The 20,133-nt window shown below is 41.0% G+C and overlaps 1 protein-coding gene across 4 annotated transcripts; it reads right to left on the reverse strand.

Moving 5' to 3' along the window:
- Positions 1–11,520: 11,520 nt before the first annotated feature.
- Positions 11,521–19,359, reverse strand: BTF3 (basic transcription factor 3). 4 transcript variants are annotated; one of them, XM_074855725.1, is made up of 6 exons: positions 19,079–19,243; positions 18,693–18,761; positions 15,597–15,710; positions 15,200–15,401; positions 12,411–12,467; positions 11,521–11,883 (listed from the first exon to the last, which is right to left on the reverse strand). In XM_074855725.1, exons 1-6 carry the CDS (start codon positions 19,226–19,228, stop codon positions 11,837–11,839), a joined length of 639 nt encoding a protein of 212 aa, XP_074711826.1. In that variant the 5' UTR covers positions 19,229–19,243; the 3' UTR covers positions 11,521–11,836. The 4 variants fall into 4 exon arrangements, with proteins under 4 accessions (XP_074711826.1, XP_074711822.1, XP_074711823.1 ...); XM_074855721.1 differs by lacking the exon at positions 19,079–19,243 and adding an exon at positions 19,338–19,359 and having other exon boundaries at positions 11,793–11,883; XM_074855722.1 differs by having other exon boundaries at positions 11,793–11,883; positions 19,093–19,217.
- Between the last annotated feature and the right edge of the window lie 774 nt (positions 19,360–20,133).

A 20,133-nucleotide genomic window follows, 5' to 3' on the forward strand; every position in this document is an offset into this window, starting at 1 on the left:
CCTCACACCATTAAATCTTGAACTGCTGCTAAATCAAAACCATGTCAAATATTTTCATCTGCAACAGGCCTGCAGGGAACAGCCAGCAGTATTTCATAAGCTATGATTCAGAAACCCTGAGGAAAACTTAGAGTTAGCAAACTGGGAGGGGAAAAACATTATGCAGAGAAAAAGCTTTACTCACTGGAAAAAATCACTGTCAAGAAAGCACAGACAACTGTTGATTATGCAATATTAACAGCATGCTTCACTCCACATAGTTTGTGGAGCTATGAAGCACAATGACGAATTTTTGTTTCTCTTGGTGTAAATACTTCTCAGCATTCATTTTTCTTTGTTTATAGGGGTGAAAATTGTAAAGCTCCAGATTCAGCATTGATAAGTGTTTTGAAATGTCAGCCTGCTGATTTTGTTACAGTAAACAATTTCTGTAGCCTCTGATGGCAGGGAGAAGACACTAGGAGTTACCTTTGAACCACACTGTCTAAAGGCACCAGAGTTTCCTTGCCACAGCATGCCACAAGACCAGGGGAGTTTGAAAATTCTGCGGTCCAAATATTAACTCAAAGTTGATTGTAGCCAAACCTTTTACCAAAAGCTCTTGCCAATGTATTTTCTTACAGGAATGTTAATAGTTTACTTTTGAACTTGAATGACAGCATACTGTATTTCAGAGTGTTAGCAAACAAGTTGCTTTTCCTGATTAAATTATTTTTGCCAAATTCAATGTGCAGCATGTAATTGAAACAAAGAGCTTCACTCCACAGTCAGGATTGAGTATAACTGTTAAGCAGGTATTCTTTTTCACAGTGCTGGGCAGCACTGGGGATCGCTCCACCACAAGTGCCGCACTAACAAAACTCTCTGACTAATATACACAGAAAACATACATATGCATCAGATTTCTTAGAAAAGGCAGTCTTATGCTAATGGTTCTTAGAATTCATTTACATAGTCTGAGCATGCGTAGTAAAAACAGAGTGAGGGTCTTCTCCCCTCCTTAGGTCCACATAGCCTTTCTCACACTGTTAGTGAATTTTAGGTTTCTAGTGTCCATATATGGTCATAGAGTGACTTCATCTGTCCTTCAGCTCCTGTTTGTTCCAGCTTTCAGCACTTATCTTGTGCTGGCGTCTTCTTAGGCACTTATTTTCTTTAGGTTCCTGCTATTAGGGATGTACTCAGGGAGTTTTTCAGACCGTCCAAGGTCTGTCTTATCTTTACTAGGCAAGGAGTTAAAGGTTTTAAAACATCTTACAAGTGGGTAACTGGGTAACGACTACAGAGGGTAGTTAGGAAAAAGTATAAATGAAATTATATACATTACAGTAAAATACAGGAAAAATACAGGAAAAAAAGCTAGTAAAATACCAGCGATGTCTAACGTTAAAACTAAATGTCTTATATTACAAGTCCCTGTACATTAGCAATTTCAAGTATACTTGTAGCAGCTTCCCTTCATAATCACAGATGTCATGAACTCTGCCTCACAAAGCAGATTGCCTAGCACAGTTTCGTGTAGTAATAAAAGCCAAATGCTTCAGAGCTGCAGAAAGTCTTTGTCTCATTCATTCACATTTGACTTTGCATGGTATTCTGGTCTATTTAACAAAGGGAGTACACAACAAATGAACTGTAGTCTGCAATGCAGTGAGTACATTTGTCAGGATTAAGATTCATTTACAGCTACCACTGGCTGTAACTGCTTCGAAACCTTACAGTGCAAGACAGGCTTTATCTGTCTGGCAGGGAGGTGTAAGAAAGCTAACAAAGCAAGCAGCTGTGTGCATAGAGGGCAATAATATAGGTGTGAAAATTCTATGAAGGAGAAAAAATTTTACACATCCACTTTGTAATTGCTCAAAGAAATTCTGATTTCTCACAGTTAAACAATGGCTGACATAGAAACTGAACCAACAAAGACAGTGAAGAATAATCATAAATAGATTGTTAATATTTGATTAAAAGAATTTAAGATGCTGTCTGTAAAGTGATTCTTAAAAGGAACTGTGACCAGTACGCCCTGCTCCTGAACTTCAGTAATGTAGTTAGCATAACTAACATCAGCCTAACACCATTTCATAGGGCAAGCAGCCATTCTCTGTGACCAACCAGGTCACATATTCATTCCCTTTCTCCTCATTATCATGCCCTGAAGGTCCTGTGCATCCAGCAGACAAACCAGACAGATTTCTTCCCCTCCCTTCTGGCCTTAAGGTTCCTGGGTGCCAGGCTGACCACCTTACCAGCCTTGAAGGCCCCAGGCACTCAGCCAGCCCAGCGGTCACAAAACAGGGAAGCGTAATAGCAGCCAGAGCACTGTCTGTAAAACCAAGCAGTTACAAGTCCTAAGTGAGAACCTGGACCAGAACTGCAGCTGCACAGTGAGACCCGGGACCCCACGGCAGTCAGGGATGTCTCCACTGTCATCTGGTTCCTCCAAGGACAGAGGGAGTGACTTGTATTTTTTTATATGGTTTTTGAGTTTAGATTATCAAGTGATTGTTATATTGATACAGTAAACCATGTATCAAGATCCAGCCCAATCTGCAAAGGGTCCAGGTGATTAGAAATTATAAGTTAAGTTGTATTATTGTAATGGTTTAACACCAGCCAGCAACTAAGCACCACACAGCCACACACTCATTCCTCCCCCTGATCGATGCCCAGAGAGTCTCCAAGCTCCAAACTGACCCTCTTGCCAACTCCCCCCAGTTTATGTACTGAGCATGACTTCCTATGGTATGGAATATCCCTTTGGCTAGTTGAGGTCACCTGTCCTGGCCACGCTCCCTCCCAGCTTCTTGTGCACCTGCTCGCTGGCAGAGCATGGGAAACTGAAAAATCCTTAGAGTAAGCACTACTTGGCAACACTTGAATGATCAGTGAATTACCAACATTATTCTCACACTAAATCCAAAATAGCACTGTACCAGCTACTGGGAAGAAAATTAACCCCATTCCAGCCAAAACCAGGACAATTATAAATTCTGTATTATGCTACTTATAAATTGGATTCTGCTTGGGGAAATTCTGTGCCATTCTAATAATAAATTCTGTGCTATATTAATCATAATGTTTTGTTAAGGAAAAAAAGCTTTAATTATAACTACAACTTAATCATCATTCTGCCAAGGATCCCTAAAAGAACTGTCTGTCCCCTCAGTGTCAGGTGACAGAAACATAACTTTAAAGCTGTACATTTTCATCTGACAAGATTCAGTCGAGTGAGGAGTTAATCGCATACAATGTTAACATTACTATTTGCATGTAAATTTTATGAGCACTTTGTAACACTCTTCCCTGTCTGTTCTGGTTTTCCCTGGGGCTGTTACTAGTTCCACTCTGTTGCCTTCTTTGTTCATCTGTCTTGTACTTTGAATTCCACACTTGTATTTCTGAGACAGTTACAGAAAGCAGCAAACTCCTGCCAGACCTTCCCAGGGTAGCGCCTCATCTCCCTTCAGCTTCCTGTGGGTTTTTCCTTGATATTAAAATAAAAAATCAGTATCCTACACCTCCTCATGCCACACAGGGAGCTAGTACCCACAGCAGGGAGCCAAGGGGTGGAAGACAGGGCCTCTGCTCTCCACCTTTTCCAAGATCTGTGCAAGGTGATCACAGGTGCCCACTGTGGCACCAGAAGCAAACTCTGTCCCAGGGCCACGATGCAAGGTTTCCTCCATACCACACTTCTCTTCAGAGAATTCAGCAGTTGGTATCCCAATGACATTCCTCCAGAAAGAAATATTACTCAACTCCAAGGAGATGGAAATCAGACACTGAATCTTATTCTTACTTGGCTGAGAAATAATATAAATGTCTACTTATGGCATGCAACAATTCTGGATTTCCAAAGCTGCTTTACTGTGCCCTGGTACTACATTCTTCCAGTAACCTTTAAGAAATCTTGAAGCTCACTTATTTAAACCCTGATGATGCTACTTTAACTCACAGCCTGAACAGACAGCTGTAAACTAGGCTAGAACTACTATTTATTTTCCACAACTGGTTTATAATGGTACTTGGAACAAAAAGTGTCAGGAGTAACCATGAAAGTTTATTCTAATTCTAGGTAACTTGTTCCACCTAAGTAGTTCACATTCACAGCTCTAGCTAATCCCTAACATGAACCAGTTGCAACTCCATATTCTACTGAAGCTGTAAAGGACAAGGGGTAGAAAAAAGAGAAAGACTGTATTTACTGAGATGTTAGACTAAAATCTGTTCTGCATTTTTCACTAGGAAGCTGATTGTTAGGGGCATTCCAGCAGAGTTTTTCCTGAACATTGTGGACCAGACTTTTTTTACTTTACAACAACAGTATAAGTCAATGGAGTGCAGACACAGCCCGTCACTAGAATGATCATCATTAGTATTGTTATAGCAGTTCCGCTTGCATGCACCTCCTGCTGTGCAGCACATAATGCTTTCAGGAAGTACACTGCTCTGTCTGGCAATGAATGTATAACTGGGTGAATTAGAAATCCAGTCACTTGGAACTTTAAAGATCAAAGATATTGTTAGGGGTTAGTCCTAGGAATGACGTCTGAATAGCTTTTTCTGTTGAGGGTGATTTGTCACCAAATTAAGCTAGCAACTCTAGAGGCATACAGGACTGTAAAGCATGTCAGTCAATCTTCAGCAGATGAGCGCTGACGAAGCCAATCATGCACACAGAAATCAGCAGGGAAGGTTGCAGAGCCCAACAGAAAGGGACATGTAAACTGGGCACAGCAACAAGGTGGATTACAGCTGTGAGACTGTGCTGTACAGCTCATCCTTTTCCTGCAAGAAGAAACCTAAATAATCTTTGAATAATGCTCTGAAAAAAAAAAAAAAATCCTGATTTGCATCATGGGGAATATTGTTTTGAGTCATTACATAAACCAACTTGCACGTGCTCTTTCTTTAGCACTGAAATCAAAACATGGCAAATAGAGCCACATGACATGCCTTTCACAGCTTACAAGTTTTCCTAGCACAGAGCACATCAGCATTTCTATTTGATAAATAGAAAATACAGCTTACAGGACAGTATCATTTTCACACATTTTCTAGTATATACCACTTGCAAGTATTTCAGAAGGACCTATCATACCATCCAATGGCTTGACTCAACCTTTCTATATTATCAGCTAGAGGACACTGGATGATGTGCAATCTGCAAGCAAACCTGATGTGCCAGCACTCAGTCAGGCTTCTAGCACAGCTGAAAAATAGGCAAGCTGTAGCTAAACCCTATAAATCCCCACACTCTGTATTTGTAGCCATTAGGCTACATCTAGATTATCTTATATGTTACAACCTAAAGGACTCAAAATGCAGTTGCTTCTGAAAATGTGTCACAAAAACAGCTTGCCTTGCTATTCCGCATCTGTGGTATAATGTCTATCACGAATATGGGGTAAGATTACAGGCATAACAACATTGCCATTGTCTCCAAAAAGACTTTTGTTTAGAAGCATTATGCTTTCCTGCTCACATAAAATATGAACGTTTCAAAAAGATCCACAGCCTCCCAGAAAATATACTGGTGCATCCTTGAAGGTTGAAGTCCCCCTTGGAATTTAACTTACAACCTGTTGACATAGTTTGTCTGTCAAATATACTCTATCTCCTGATGAAACCAGAGAGCTACCGAGATGGGACATAAGTGAAAAAGCAATCATAAAAACAACTCCAGGTTTTGAAACAAATAATAGCACTTAATTTTCAAGGTACAAATAATTAAAATAGGATCATGCTAAAATACAAAGAATATAATGGGAGTAGAGGGTCTATTCTACAAGTGTGAGAGGGCTGACACACTAAAGCAGAATGACAATCCATCTAGTCTACAGTTCCTGACAGAGGTCAGCCTCAACACCAGTGTATACATGCACAAGGTCACATCTAAGCAAGTCTGAATTTTACATGCTGGTGGAAGATGACTCAGTGAATCCTGAGACCTGTAGGTTACTCCAGCTTCTACAAACAGTAAAAAACACACAGAAAAAACTCTTAAAGATCATCACCCCGGGGTAGGAATTACTGGAGCATGAAATGTGCAGATGTACATGGGGATTGTTTATCCAAATGCCGCCCCCAACACACACTGAAGGCAAACCCCCACTGCATGAGGAGGCTGTGCTGGCTTCATGCTGTTTAGGAACTTCCCTCAACCAGAAAGGTTGCACCATCTCCTGATTCCTAACACTAAGAGGTACAAAGCAGCCAAAAGGGAAATAAATGTATTTTCACATTAACTCCTCTCTGCTGCTTTGGAAGCTAACTGTCCCGGGAACAAAAACTTTTAACAGACTCTTCAGATCAATAAGCCTGCCAATCTGCTGCCACAATGGTTTAATTTTTTCACTTCATCTCATTTTTAGTTTAGGTATTGATCCTACAAACTCTCATGTTCACGTTACCTTTACAGGATCAGGAGCCTTGAGGCAGTAGCTGTCTCACCGTATGTTTACATAAGACTCATGCCTGGTGGGGGCAGATGAATCCCCCAACTATAACACAACAAAACATGAGTTGACTGACCTGTATAGGTGAAGCCAAACAATGTTAGAAATCAGCAAACATGCAAAGGTCCTTAAAACCTAGTCGATCATAATAAATGTAAAAATGGCTGCTACCCACTCAAGTCTGCTCACTATGTATCACAGCCATGTTGCTCCCAATTGGCTCTAACGAGGCATTACCACTTTTAACTCCTGCTAGTCCTGCAGAGGCAACAATACTGAAGGGACAAAGATATTAATCACCACATGCATTACCAACACCATTCTATTGTGACTGCCAATTACACTCAACAGGTGTGTAATGCCACAGATGTCAATGTCAAACACTAATGTCACAGATCTAGCACAGATTTTAGCCCACACAACCATCTTTACATTATCTTTGTCCTGCACAGTCACCAGTTAAGAGTGCAAGAAGCCCTCCCGGACCTCAGTTGGGTCCTCAAAGGTGGCAGTAATCTTACTTATGCATAGTTATTAGGAACTCATCACAAGACAGCAGTCCACAAAAATGCTACTGCTGTGAGAAGATCTGACCCTCAAGCCATCCTCAGTTACCTCTGCAATTGCCCGATGCAGTTGCTGGAAATAACAGGAAAGCATAGCAGGACTAGCCACAGTTCCCAGAGCTGTGGCTTAAACCCGGAGTTCCTCCTGTTTCAGCAGATACTTTCAACACCTTCAAGTCTTGCTTAATCTTACTGCACAATTTTAAACCCAGTGCAAACAAATAAGCAGGTGCAAACAAATCCCACAAGTTATATGTTGGTTGTGAAGCAGAAGACTGCTCAGGTATACATGGCTGAAATTTTTGAGATTCCAGCATAAACCCACTAGACATTATTAACACAGGTGCAGCTCCATAAACAACTATATAGGTCTCTAACTAGAGAAAGTAAGACCTGTACAACTCAACTTCCAGTGTCTCCTGAAAACTGGGAAAGTAGGGCACGATCCACATCTAAAAAAACTGAAAAAAACCCTCACCAAAACACTACTCATACTTAACAGAAACGTAGAATAGGGATTTCAAGTGCAGCAACTTCCACCATTATCTGTCAATATCCTGCATAGCACATCAAATCCCTGACAGTGTGAAAAAAGTGTTGCAAATGTTGGTTATTGGCTATCAAAAGCAAAAGCGCTGTGTTGCATGACCAAACTGACCTTCATCCAGTCCAAGATCTGAATAGCAGTAAGATGTCCTAGAATTCTGCTTACGTAATAATAGACATATGCTATAAAAATTAGTGCTTATACCATTACAACACTAATTAACCCATGATTTGTTCAGATTCATTAGTAATGCAAAAGGTTGGGCTGTATCTCATCTGTAAAAGTATTATTAATCCCTGCACTAAACAAACATTGTTAGAATGGCTTTTTCATTCCCTGGATACCTTCACTGCAATGTAAAGGCAATACTAAGTTGCATCTGTTAAATCTAGTTCTCACAAAAAAAGATTATAGCAAGACAGTGCAATAACAGTATTACATAAACTGTCTTCCTTCTATTCATGCATGAAGGTAGAATATTAACAATGAAAGACTTTCATGATGAGACTGCAAGTAGCTTATGCTATCAAGAAACCACTGCTTAAAGTTGATTAGAATACACAGCAATAGTTCTCCTCCTGATTCTCAGAGCTTCTAGATGCACTCACTTCTTATCCGTCTGTAAAGTTATTGAGTTAACTCACAGTCAAACTAATCATGATACTCCCTTGTGCCAAGTAAGCTTGGCTCAGACACATCATCAGCTCCTTTTCTGTACAAAAGGCTTCCTCCCAGAGTCCAGTCTTTGTTACAGGTGAGGATCTTTCAACTACCACATCCAGTGGAAAGCATTTTCAGCAACTCTCACAAGTTGCTGGATGCGGCTGAAACTATAGATCTGAATAGGAACAAAGAATAGCTTAGAAAAATCAGGAGGCACGTTGCATGTATTGGGCACAGCCCAAGACATGTTGAGTACTTGTTAATATTCTAAGATACCTAGCTTAAAAATATCTCTTCTTTGTGTATACGACCATCTTGCCAGTCACCTAAGGCTGTAATCTAGTCATCAACCCAGACTTCCCTATAGGCTTCCATAATTTGTTCAAATCCATTCTCACAAACAGGATGATCAACGAGCTTACATATTCTGGCTTCTCAATCACTCCCCCCACCTCCCTTGAAAAATACTAACTTGCCCCACTCACCTCACACCACTCTAACATTGACACACATGCTTTTTTTGCAGCCACTGTTCTGATCTGCCTCTGACAACAAATACAAGCCATCCTCTTAATTTCAAATGTCCCTTGTTACTCTATCTGCACCATAATGTGCTATTTAAGTTTCCAGCAGAGATACAGGAAACCACTTTATGGAAGGTGAAATGTCTGTATGATGTTTCACCCACAAAACACGTTATTAGCACAAAATTTCACAGAAGTGGGAACTACATGAACTTACCCCACACCCCAGCAAATCAACACCATTATTGAGCTGTGAACATTTTAAACCAACTCAAGTGATCTCCCTTGGTCACGTGTGCTAAGTATGACTGACAATTATGTGAAATTCTCACTGGGAACATTTCCTAAGAGAGACAACCTCAAACTCACAAGGCTTTAAAAAAAAAAAATCTAACCTGTAATAACACAAGATGCCTTCTAGAGCTTTTAAAAAATGCTATTTTAAAACCATAGTATACAGCTTTTGATTTTTATATATGTACCACACTAGCTTAATAAAATATGTATTTTCATCATCTTGCAAAAGGATTGGTTGTTTTACTAGAACATACTAATTTTAAACCAGAGTAAAGCTCTTGAAATGTAAGATTAACAATTATGAAGATATTTCTAAAAATCTGTTGCAAAAATGATGAAAAAAATCTCACTAGTACCCACTACTGCATAGGAGTCAAGCTATTGGAAAGTTTGATGTGAGAGAACCAGATTCCCTTAGCTTTTTAAAAATAGAAAGCTCAAACAATCCTTTGTTTCAATAGGAATGCAGCCATTGGTTTTCATTTCTCTGTTGTCCAAGATATGGAGATACAAAGCCATTTTCCTTGAGTAAGACTACAGATTTGAATCCATAATGGCATAATTACAGCATGGTTATATAGAAGTTCCAGCTAACGAGAAACATCAACACAACTATTTTCAGTTTCTAGCAGTTAACTAGGAAGATGCTAACCAAACTCCTTACTAAGAGAAAATAATCACAGCGTTGAGTCCAGGACTGAGCATTTAAGTGTTTGACATGAAGACTACTGTAAGTTTCCAACAAGAGAACTACTGCCATTTAGAATCTGCTATAATCAAGAATACATTCTGATCGTATCTCAATCCTCAGTCAATTTGGGGACACAGAGATATGCCAGTATTTCCTGATTGAGAGCCTACCTAGCATGTAAACTTCCACAGACATGTCACATGGCTGCTTATCACTGGATTAGCATTATTTTGCATTTCAAAGACACTGTTTTAGCAAGCACCTTACTTTTTAAGCACCAATCATGTCTATTAGTGGGGAAAAGGCTAACACTAAGCAAGACACTATGTCACTTTCTGAGACAGAAACCAGTATGAAATATTTCATAAGAGCTACAGTGGCTTAATGGAAGTATTTCTGAGGACTTACATATTTGAATCACAGAATGGGCAACACATTTATTAATTTCTCAAGAAAATCAGCATTTATTGACTCAACAGGTCACAGGAAGTGTGGTAAACAACTCTGTAAAATTTGGTTTTCACCTTTTACATGTCAATTATCTTAAAGTCACCATCCTCATTTCAAAACTCAAATTTGCATAGTTTTTTTTTTCTACCTTATTGCCACAATTCAATGAATGCACTTTAATTCAATTGTAAAAGTACTTGCAAACTGAGACAAGTAAACTGAAATTGTTACTGTAAGCTCTTGCACCTGACTTCAGGCATTTCATGCTCCCATCAGCCTGCTGTCTTACCTCAAACCACAGGAGTTGCATGGCTTGTACAAGTTCCTCCACCATTTCCCAACGGCAATGACTTACACCATGACAAACACGCTTGGCAAGCCAGGCACAGACCCACCTTTTCCCAGGCACAAGGAGAATTTTGTTGCAGCTATAGCAAAGTTTTACCCTGAATTTTATCCTGCACAAGTCAGGATGAACTTCCAGAAGTATTTTTTCTAGAGACAACCTTACTAGGCTGGTAGTTGAGTGCTCTTCTATCCTAACTTAGCTTCTGTTATGGAAGCAATCTGATCTATCATTAACACCAAAGACTCCCAGACATGAAGTCTAGCCCTCACCACTGGAAGCTCCAGCTATGCAAAGGTCAGGCTGGAATTTAAAAAGTCTTCCTTGTGTCCAAAAAACAAGTTCATTTTTTACTCTGCAACACACAAAAGCAATAGAAAGAACATACTCTTGAAACACCCAAATATAATTATTAGTTAAAAAATCTGAAGATGTTAAATACAGACCTAATTAAGAGCCATTATCAATTCTATTGTGGCTTTTTCCCCTTCTTATGCTCCATTCCTCCCCATAATTGACATTTTGAGATAAGTAAAATTAGAATACTGGGGAAGTATTCTTTAACTCATTAAATAGTTACACCCTGAAATATCTATTGAACACTATTGAAGATAAAAATTTAACATTACTATCTAGCTCCCCCAAGATGTCAACAACTTGCCACTGTTCTTCGAGGCCAAAGTTCTCTCTCAACTTGCACATTTTATATTATATTAAACCGCCAATAATTATTTGTAGAATACAGATCTATTTCTTAAATTCGATAGATTACAAATTGACTTAAGAGTGTACATAGCTCTGATCTGCAAACACTGTGAATTCACTGATTAAGTCCAAAATACTCCATTATGCACAGAAAATTTTTTTGGAAGCCAGTTTTCTAACACAGCAATAGGAGGATGATCTGTAGAAAAGCAAGACTTTATGATTTATGTCCCTTTTCTTCCTGCTTTTCTGACAAGAAGCCACACCAGAAAGTTTCTTTTATATTTTTATTGTATGCCAAAGTTCATTAAAGATGGGGTTTTGCTTGTATACAAGTTACTCAAAAATTATGTCTAGGCAGAGATTCGTTAGCAATCTGACTTATTTCAAAGCATAGGTTTGTTCAATCAGGCCACAAAAATAATATTGTGTACAAGCAGTAACTAAAGAGCTGCAGGTTCAAGGAGTTTCCAAATATCACAGATCTTGAGACCTCATCAGGAAATAAAATCAAAGCAGTCACAATACAAAATAGCAGCTCCATGTAGCTTTTTCAAGTTTTAACTTTATTCAGAAAGTGACACTTATTTCAGTTTGCCTCATTCTTTGAAGCTTCATCGAAGTTTTCAACAAGATCTAGAAAAAGAAGAAAGTTAAAATTAAAAAGTTTGACCCACTTCCACTTTGCCAAACGTTCTGGTTTGGAATTTTTTTCTAAAGTTCTACTTCAAATCAAATGCTTACAACATAAAAAACTTTCAGCTTATAAAATACAGACCAAATAACTTTTAAGGGCCTCATGGTTCATTCTTCTTGCTCAATTAATTAAGTTTCAGATGGTTCATTATAAAGCACAATTCTAAGAGCATTTAACCTCACTATACCCACAACTGGGCAAAGTGACACTAAGAAGAGAATGTAGTTTCTCCCCACCCTTTTTATTGAGTATTAAATAATTATCCTAGCCATAGCTATTACTTCTACACGGGACAAAAATGCTAGCTCAAACCAGTAAGTCTCTCATGGTGTCTGAAAACAATTAAATAATCTGCCCACAGAAATTCTCTGGCAGAAACACCCTTTCCATCCCCAGCCCAATCTTACGCTACAGATGCTTTTGGCAAAATTCACTTCCTTTTCCTCCACTGCATACTCATTCTTACCTGGAACTTCATCATCATCATCTTCACCAGTAGCAAGTGGTGCTTTTCCATCCACAGCTGCAAGAGCAAGTAGTTCAAAAGCATCAGTGTCATGGTTTAACCCCAGCCAGCAGCTAAGCACCATGCAGCTGCTCACTTACTCCTCCCCCACTCCCAGTGTGTTGGGGAAAAGAATCAGAGGAAAAAAAAACCAAAAAAACACTCATGGGTTGAAATAAAACCAGTTTGATAACTAAAATAAAATAATAATATTATTGTAATTAAAGGAATATAACAACAAGAGAGATAAATAAAACCCAGGAAAAGACAAATGATGCACAATGCAATTGCTCACCACCCGCTGACCGATGTCGCAGCAGCGACTCCCCCCCAGCCAACTCCCCCCAGTTTATGTACTGAGCATGACTTCCTATGGTATGGAATAGCCCTTTGGCTAGTTGAGGTCACCTGTCCTGGCCACGCTCCCTCCCAGCTTCTTGTGCACCTGCTCGCTGGCAGAGCGTGGGAAACTGAAATATCCTTAACATAGGATAAGCTCAGCTCAGCAACACCTAAAAGATCAGTGTGTTACCAACATTATTCTCACACTGAATCCGAAAGACAGCACTGTACCAGCTACTGGGAAGAAAATTAACTCTATCCCAGCCAAAACCAGGACAATCAGTCAAGCTCACCATAGGCATCTTGATTAGTTGTTTTGCTTTGTGTTTTCTGAAAACATCAAAGATGCTGAGTTAAACCGCAATGTTTTATCCAGTTCCCCTGCTGAATAAAAATCTTCAGCTAGCCTAGGAAGTTCACATTCCCTTTGTTACTGATAATGTTCAAACAGCCCAGAAGGTTAAGAGGTACTTAAAGATACTACTGTTCCCTGGCAAAGTCAGAGGAATATGGAACTGGATACACAATTTTACACTGCAGTGGTTGAGGTAACCACATGTTCTGGTCCACATCTCTGCTGATTCAGTAACTGCTTAACCATTCTCACTGTACTTGCCAGAGCTAATGAGACTTAACCACGTCCACTGTATCAGAACAATGAGCATCTGTTGAACTACAGCAGTATAATGCTAAGAATAGGTACCTCCGGTCCCTTGGTGCCTGCCACTACTTTTACTGCTATTCTTAGCTGTACTACCAAGGGTAAGCTGTGTCTTACTCTCTATCACCTCAGTCTTATCCTAATTAATCCTTCTCAGTTTTCAAGGGAACCATGAGGAAAGAGACAGGTTCATACTAGACCTGTACCCTGATTTCCAGAGAACCAAAACAGGTGAGTGAATAAACTTTGGTCTGAAGGGCCTTGGGACAAGGTCACTGACAACCTTCCAGCAGAAAGCTGTTACAGCTTAATCGCATCTTAGTTTCAAACATGACACTTTAATAGCAAACCGTTTTATTTCCTCCTAAATTGTCTGCATTCTCTCTCAGTCCTAAGACCAGACTAAGTTTACTTTAGCACCTGCAAACACAATCATCATAGACACTTCACTCTTCAATGTCAGGCTTCCAAATCTAGCAGACAATGCTGAATGGAAAGTTTTGTGCAACTGCTCTGGCATGCACCCAAAGTGGAAAGGAATAGCCATTTTTTAGGTCATACAAAGCAAGCACTTTAAACAAACTTCCCTAATATTAAAACTGCACAATTTAGCTTAATATTAATATACCCACCTTGTTATAAGAGAGATCTTTGGGGATCATTTTAAATCCTTCAAGGTTTCTTTTTCTTTCAAGCCCTACTACTACCACAAGGAAGCCACACAGCTGACATAAGGAAGGAAGGACCTGAGTTCCATGGGGAAAAAAACAGTATACCCCACCTCCTGAAGACTACTTCTAGCAGAACTTTTTCAGTACGAAGTTGACAGGAGGGAAGTATCAACTTCAGGACTTGAAATAGAGGCTGTTTTGTTGGCAGCAAAGCACAGGAAGAAAAAAGTAACAAATTGAGTGCAGAGCTACCGGGAACTGGAAACAATGGTAACTTCTCCCATTTTCTCCCTGTTTAGGATGTTCCATACCCTGGAAGGAATGGGCTTAAGTATATACAGGACAGAGAATGTTCCCAGTGCCAACGAGCCTGTCAGCACCTTTTCCAAACACAACATACTTAAGTCCCTCCTCTACTTTTCCCACAGTTTTAGGAAGAATAAGTGTTCATGTTCTTTTACCAATTTAAGCATAGAATAGGAAGCTGGTGTATCCAGCTTAATGCTCATGTCAGTCCTGTTCTCTACACTATTCTACACACAGAGAAATTATAACATACTTTCTTACAAATACTGTGTGATTCCCTCCTATTTCTCAGCCCATGCAAGAAATGCCTTCACCACACCTGTGAGGCAGCAAAGCAATTGCAAGAGATCTGTCCTCAAGTCCCTTTCCCCATTACTTGTGTCGCCATTTGAAGTGTCAAAATAGACATATTCAAAGTTTATAGTTTTTTAAAACCTAACTCTTTCAGAGTAACTCATCTACCTAGCTTTAATAAATGACATATGTCAAAATATGGTAGCCACATCAAGAAGTAAACTACCACAAAATCAAGCCTGTCTACAGCTTCCCAGTCCTAGACCAGCTGCAAGATATGTTAACAGGTGCCTCTGCTTTACCCAGTTATACTTGTCATTGGATTTGAGCTATAAATAAGATCTAAGAGTTCCATTTCTGTATAAGCATTTTATAATATGCTTGCAGACAGCAAGAGTGCACTGAATTTCACTGCTGCTATACAAGTAAGCCTCATGTCAGCTGTCAGCATGAAACACATTCAAGTTTCAACTTACATTGCTTGGGTAGGGCTTCTGCCAATCTTCTCAGGCTGGTCAGACTGTCAGCTCCGAGCTGGTTTAAGATGCTAGGAAGCATTTCTGTCAGCTGCTTTGTCTCAGCATGGCCGGTGATAGTGAAAGTGTTAGCAGCCAGAGATGCCTGAACTTTAGGGTTATTGAAGTGAATGACTGTTCCTTGGTTGGTAAACATGTTTACCTGCAAGAAAAAAATCCAGTATTTAAAGCAGCTTAGCAAGATTTTTCAATTTAACAGAGAATTAAAGTTCTTAAAGTTCAATAAAGACCTACTGGTAATTTACAGACAAGTTTAGGACATTACTTACCAGGAAATTTATTTTGATAGATTTTCTATTTCTATACAGAAATGTACTTTTTCCTTTGAAGCAATTACCTCCTCAATTCCAGAAATATTGTTGACTCCCAGCTTCTTCAATGAAAACTGAAGTTTCTTGTCATCTGCTGTAGCTGTTCTGTGGACAACCTTCTTCTTTCTGCGGGCAGTACCCTTTACAAAAAAAAAGTTACAAATTAATACTTAAGTAGCTCTTCACAAACTCTAATCCTCAGGGCCATGTAACTACTCTGCAGCCATCTAGAAACCAATTTAACATACAAAGTTCTACTTCTGTATTACAGTGCACACAACCCCACCCCTCCAGCTGCACTGCAGCAGTCTTTCCCTTGCTATAAGGCAAGCTTTGCATGTCTGTGAGAAGCGTGAGGCTTTAGAATCATAGAATATCAGGCTGGAAGGGACCTCAAGGGTCATATGGTCCAACCTTTCTTAGCAAAAGCACGGTCTAGAAGCAGTGCACCAGAGAATGTTTATTCGACAATTCTTGTAGAGATTCTGCGGCATCTTAGAAAAGAAAAATTGCAAGTTTACCCTTGTCTGTTATTGTAGGCGTACAGCTGAAGAATGAGCACAGTTTTAGGTAATTTCTGAAGATGATGACTTTTTTCTCGGATCTTCTTAAATTGTAGACAAATTTTGATAATAGAGGCCGTAAAGTTATCAACACATCATTAACAAATGAATATAAGAAAACTCAAAATACTCAAACATCATTAACAAATGAATATAAGAAAACTCAAAATACTGAATTTTTATTCCAAATAGACATCTCCTATCTTATGGACTTACATATTTGAAGAACACTTATTTTCAAAAAATATTTTATAAATATGTTTTAAAAACATACTTCTACATAGTATTCGAGACCACACCAGTTTAGAAAGGAAAACAAAGAAAGGTTAAGTTCCCCTACAGACACAGAGCTCTATATTTCTCCAGGGAAATAACTGTCCTATATTGAAAGGTATCTATACCTACAAAAAAGCAGAGTGTGTCATTCTGTACTTCCTTGCACAATCACAAGGCTTCAGTAAAATCTAACATAAAATGTCCAGGGATAGGTGAAACACTTTGACACACTAACTACTAATCTAACCCCTCCTACTCCAAGTACCTATGTGCCACATGCTAGCAATAAGAGAATGTGCTGCTGCCCAGCCATATAAATAGCTTCAATACCTTTCGAGATAACTAGTAGAAGTTAGAAAACTGGCTGGGCACTAATTCCTCTAACACAATCCAGTTACAAACAATGAGGAACATTAATGACATGAAACTAACACTTGCAAGACTACAGCTCAAAAGTTTAGTCATCTGTCTAGAAAGCTTGATATTCATTCCCTGCTACTGTCAGGCTAGCACATACAATTTGAAAACCACTAAAATAATAGAAATGGCTTCATTTTAGTCCCTTTACAACCCAGGAATTGAGCCACATAAGACATATGTTAAGTCTCTCTGGACAAAAGACCTCTCAATGAATTTCAGAAAATGATGTCTTGAATCAAAGGCTAGGTAGGTACCTCCTTTTTACCCCTATTAAACATATCAAACTTCAGACAACCTGAGTTAAATTTAAATGAACAGGAGGTTGCTGCTTTCACCTCCACAGATTTAACCTCCTAAAGACTACAGGTTTTTACTATGCTAATTCTATCCTGATCATGCTGAGACATGCTGTTCACACCCCTCTACCTCTATATAAAGAGGAGCGGGTACAGCAGGCCACCAGTGGAATACTACTGACTCAACTGCCACTCCTCTAAAAAAGGTTTGGAAGAAGAGCCACAACATTTAGCTGTAGCTATATTCTACACAAAAATCTCAAATTTCACATAACAAAGTACTATAATAGCTCTCCACCTAAACATATGTAGCTTATTTGTAGTATTTACAGCCTTGCAAGATCCTGCAAATCTTCCAGCAGAGGCAGTGTGCAACCTTTTCCCACAAGAACTGACTCCTCCTCCTTTGCCTCTTCCACACCCATCTCAACTTATGTGGTCACAAAGCCATGAAGAATCCCAGTAATAATTTCCAGTTACAAAATAAATTTTAAATGTCAAGTTCAGGCATTCAAAGTATTTCACAGGCCAATTTTAAACCTGAAGAGCAGCACCAGCAGCATATTGTAAGTTTTGCTTAATGGCTCTGAAAGACCTATATCGACCAGAGAGCTGTAAGAGCTGTAGTCTGAATGCATGCTCTTACATGACAAACATTAAAAGCCTCTATAGTCAATAAACACACACTAGTAACATGCATACAGTCATCAATATAATACAGTAGTCCTCTGCTTAACCCGTAAGACATCCATGGAATACGCAAAAATCATCAAGCCAGTTAATTACTACACTAACCCTGATTTAAGCCTGCCTAAATATCCAGCTAAAGACAAAAAAAATTTCAATGCAGGAATGAAAGCTCCTGGAAACTCTTTCAGCAAGAGTGCTCTTGAATAGTTTGTATTCTAAAATACTGCGTGTACGCTTCCTTAGGTATAAAAAAATTACTAACAAATTCTTGCCTTAAAAACTGACACTGTAATTAAAATGTTTACTACCATACAACTATATTAAACATACTTTCTTATTTTCAGATGATATGTAATCACACAGCCACATATATTCAGATGGCATAAGAAAATAAAAAGATCATCTGAGCATGTTAGTTTACAATTACTAGAGCATGACAAGTACAGTATTTCCAACTTTGTCCTAAAAGGCAAAAAAACAGCCACGGGCATCTTAAAGATTTCTGACAGGAGTCTGGAACATAACCCTCTATAATCTGGCATGAAAACTATACCCAAGCTCACCTGCTGTAAGGTCTACTCACTTCAAATACTGCATGACTTCTAGAATAGCCCACACAAGAACACAGGCTGCAAGTCTGCTGTAATATCTCGTAACAAACCCAAACAGAGGCTGAAGGTTCAGCTACTATATACTGCTTCTACAGAACCGGCTCTATAGAGATCCCTGCAGCAGCACAGCTTCCCCTGAGAACAGCCAAGCCAAGCCGAGTACTTAGGGCTGCCCACCACCCCAGTTTCCAGGACCCCCCATGCTAGGCCTTGTGTGCGCGCAGGGACACGCAGTCCCGAGGGCAGGGTGGGGAGGCGGCTCCTACCTTGCCACCGATGCGCACTTGGGCCTGCAGCTTGGCGAGCTTCTCTTGGTTCATGATCGTTTCTTTCATCTGCAGAAGCAACAAGAGCGCCCATGGAAGGCGGGTCAGGCAGCGCCCGGCGGCAGGCCCGGCCGCGGGGCGGGCGGGCGCAAGGGGCTCCGCAGCCAGCCCTCACCACACACCTGCGGAGACCCGCCCCAGCCCCGCCACAGGGGCGGGAGGGGTCTGCTCGCGCACGGCGCCGCTGAGGCGAGGCGAGACGGGACGGGACGAGACGAGACTCCCCTCAGGCCCAGACCATAACCGCCTTCCCTTCCCCCAGCCGCCGCCACCCACTGACTCGCAGTCCTCGGCCGCGCAACCACCTCTTCCCGGCCGCCCCCCGCCGTCTCCCCGATACCTTCCCGGGGCGGCGGCGGCGGCGCCGGAGCGGAGGAAAAGGCGAGGGCCACGGGCGGGGCGCGACACCGGGCGCAGCACGCGGAGGGGAGCGAGATGGCGGCCGGAAGGAAGGCCCAGCGCGCCGCACAGCGCATGCGCCGCTGCCCGCGCCAGCAAGGGGCGCCGCTCCGCGGGGAGGGGGGGGATGGACGGGCGGAGCCTCCTTGGGCGACGCGGAACGGGGCCGCCGCCCCGGTTTGTTACCGCGACCGAGCCGGGTGCATGGCAAGGCCTGCCGGCCCCCGGCGGCATCCGCGCCGCGCCGCTTCCAGCCTCGCCTCAGGCTCTCCCTGCCGCGGGCGGGTCCGTCCCCCATTTGGCATTACCTTTTTTTTTTTTTTTTCCTAGAAAACACGTAAGATTTGCGTTTTCTTGTTTGCTTCTGTGGCGCAAACCTTCTCAACGTCTCCGCGATTTTTCTTCTCCCAGCTCAGCCCCTCCGTGATTCTCCATTCTCCCCGCTGTCCGTCCCGGGCTTTAGGGCACCGCGGTAGCACCCCGGCACGGCTTTTCAGGTGAAACTTCTCTGCCCTTGTCAAAGCCAAACCGCTGAGGCTTTTTTCTTTTTTGCAAGGCTGTCTCTCACCACAGCCCATGTGGCAGGTCTTGTCTCTTTTTACTTTCCATCTCAGCTGGTTTTTGGTTTGGTTTTCTGTCCTCTTTTATGTTGTAGGGCAGCTGTGTACAACTGCTTTCTGCTGGCCACTGAACACTCTCTGCTTGCACTCCCTGGTTCCCTCAAAGCTTTTCTCCTGTAGTGGTATTTTCCACTACTGAGGTCTTAACATGGCCTTTTCCTGTGCTGTCTGTGTTACTGAATCCTGTTCTGCAAACCAAATGCATGCCTGCAAAGCCCTAACTCGAGCAGTTGCCGCTGCATTGGAGTATTCATAAACCCTGTTCCTCAGCCTGTGTTCCTCAGGCCAGAGATCATTCATAGTCTACAATTTCAGTCCTCCACAGGTTTACTAACGTGTTTTAGTTTGCTCTCTCTGAGAAG

Source organism: Strix uralensis, chromosome Z, assembly GCF_047716275.1.
Source record: "Strix uralensis isolate ZFMK-TIS-50842 chromosome Z, bStrUra1, whole genome shotgun sequence".
NCBI classification, from domain to species: domain Eukaryota; kingdom Metazoa; phylum Chordata; class Aves; order Strigiformes; family Strigidae; genus Strix; species Strix uralensis.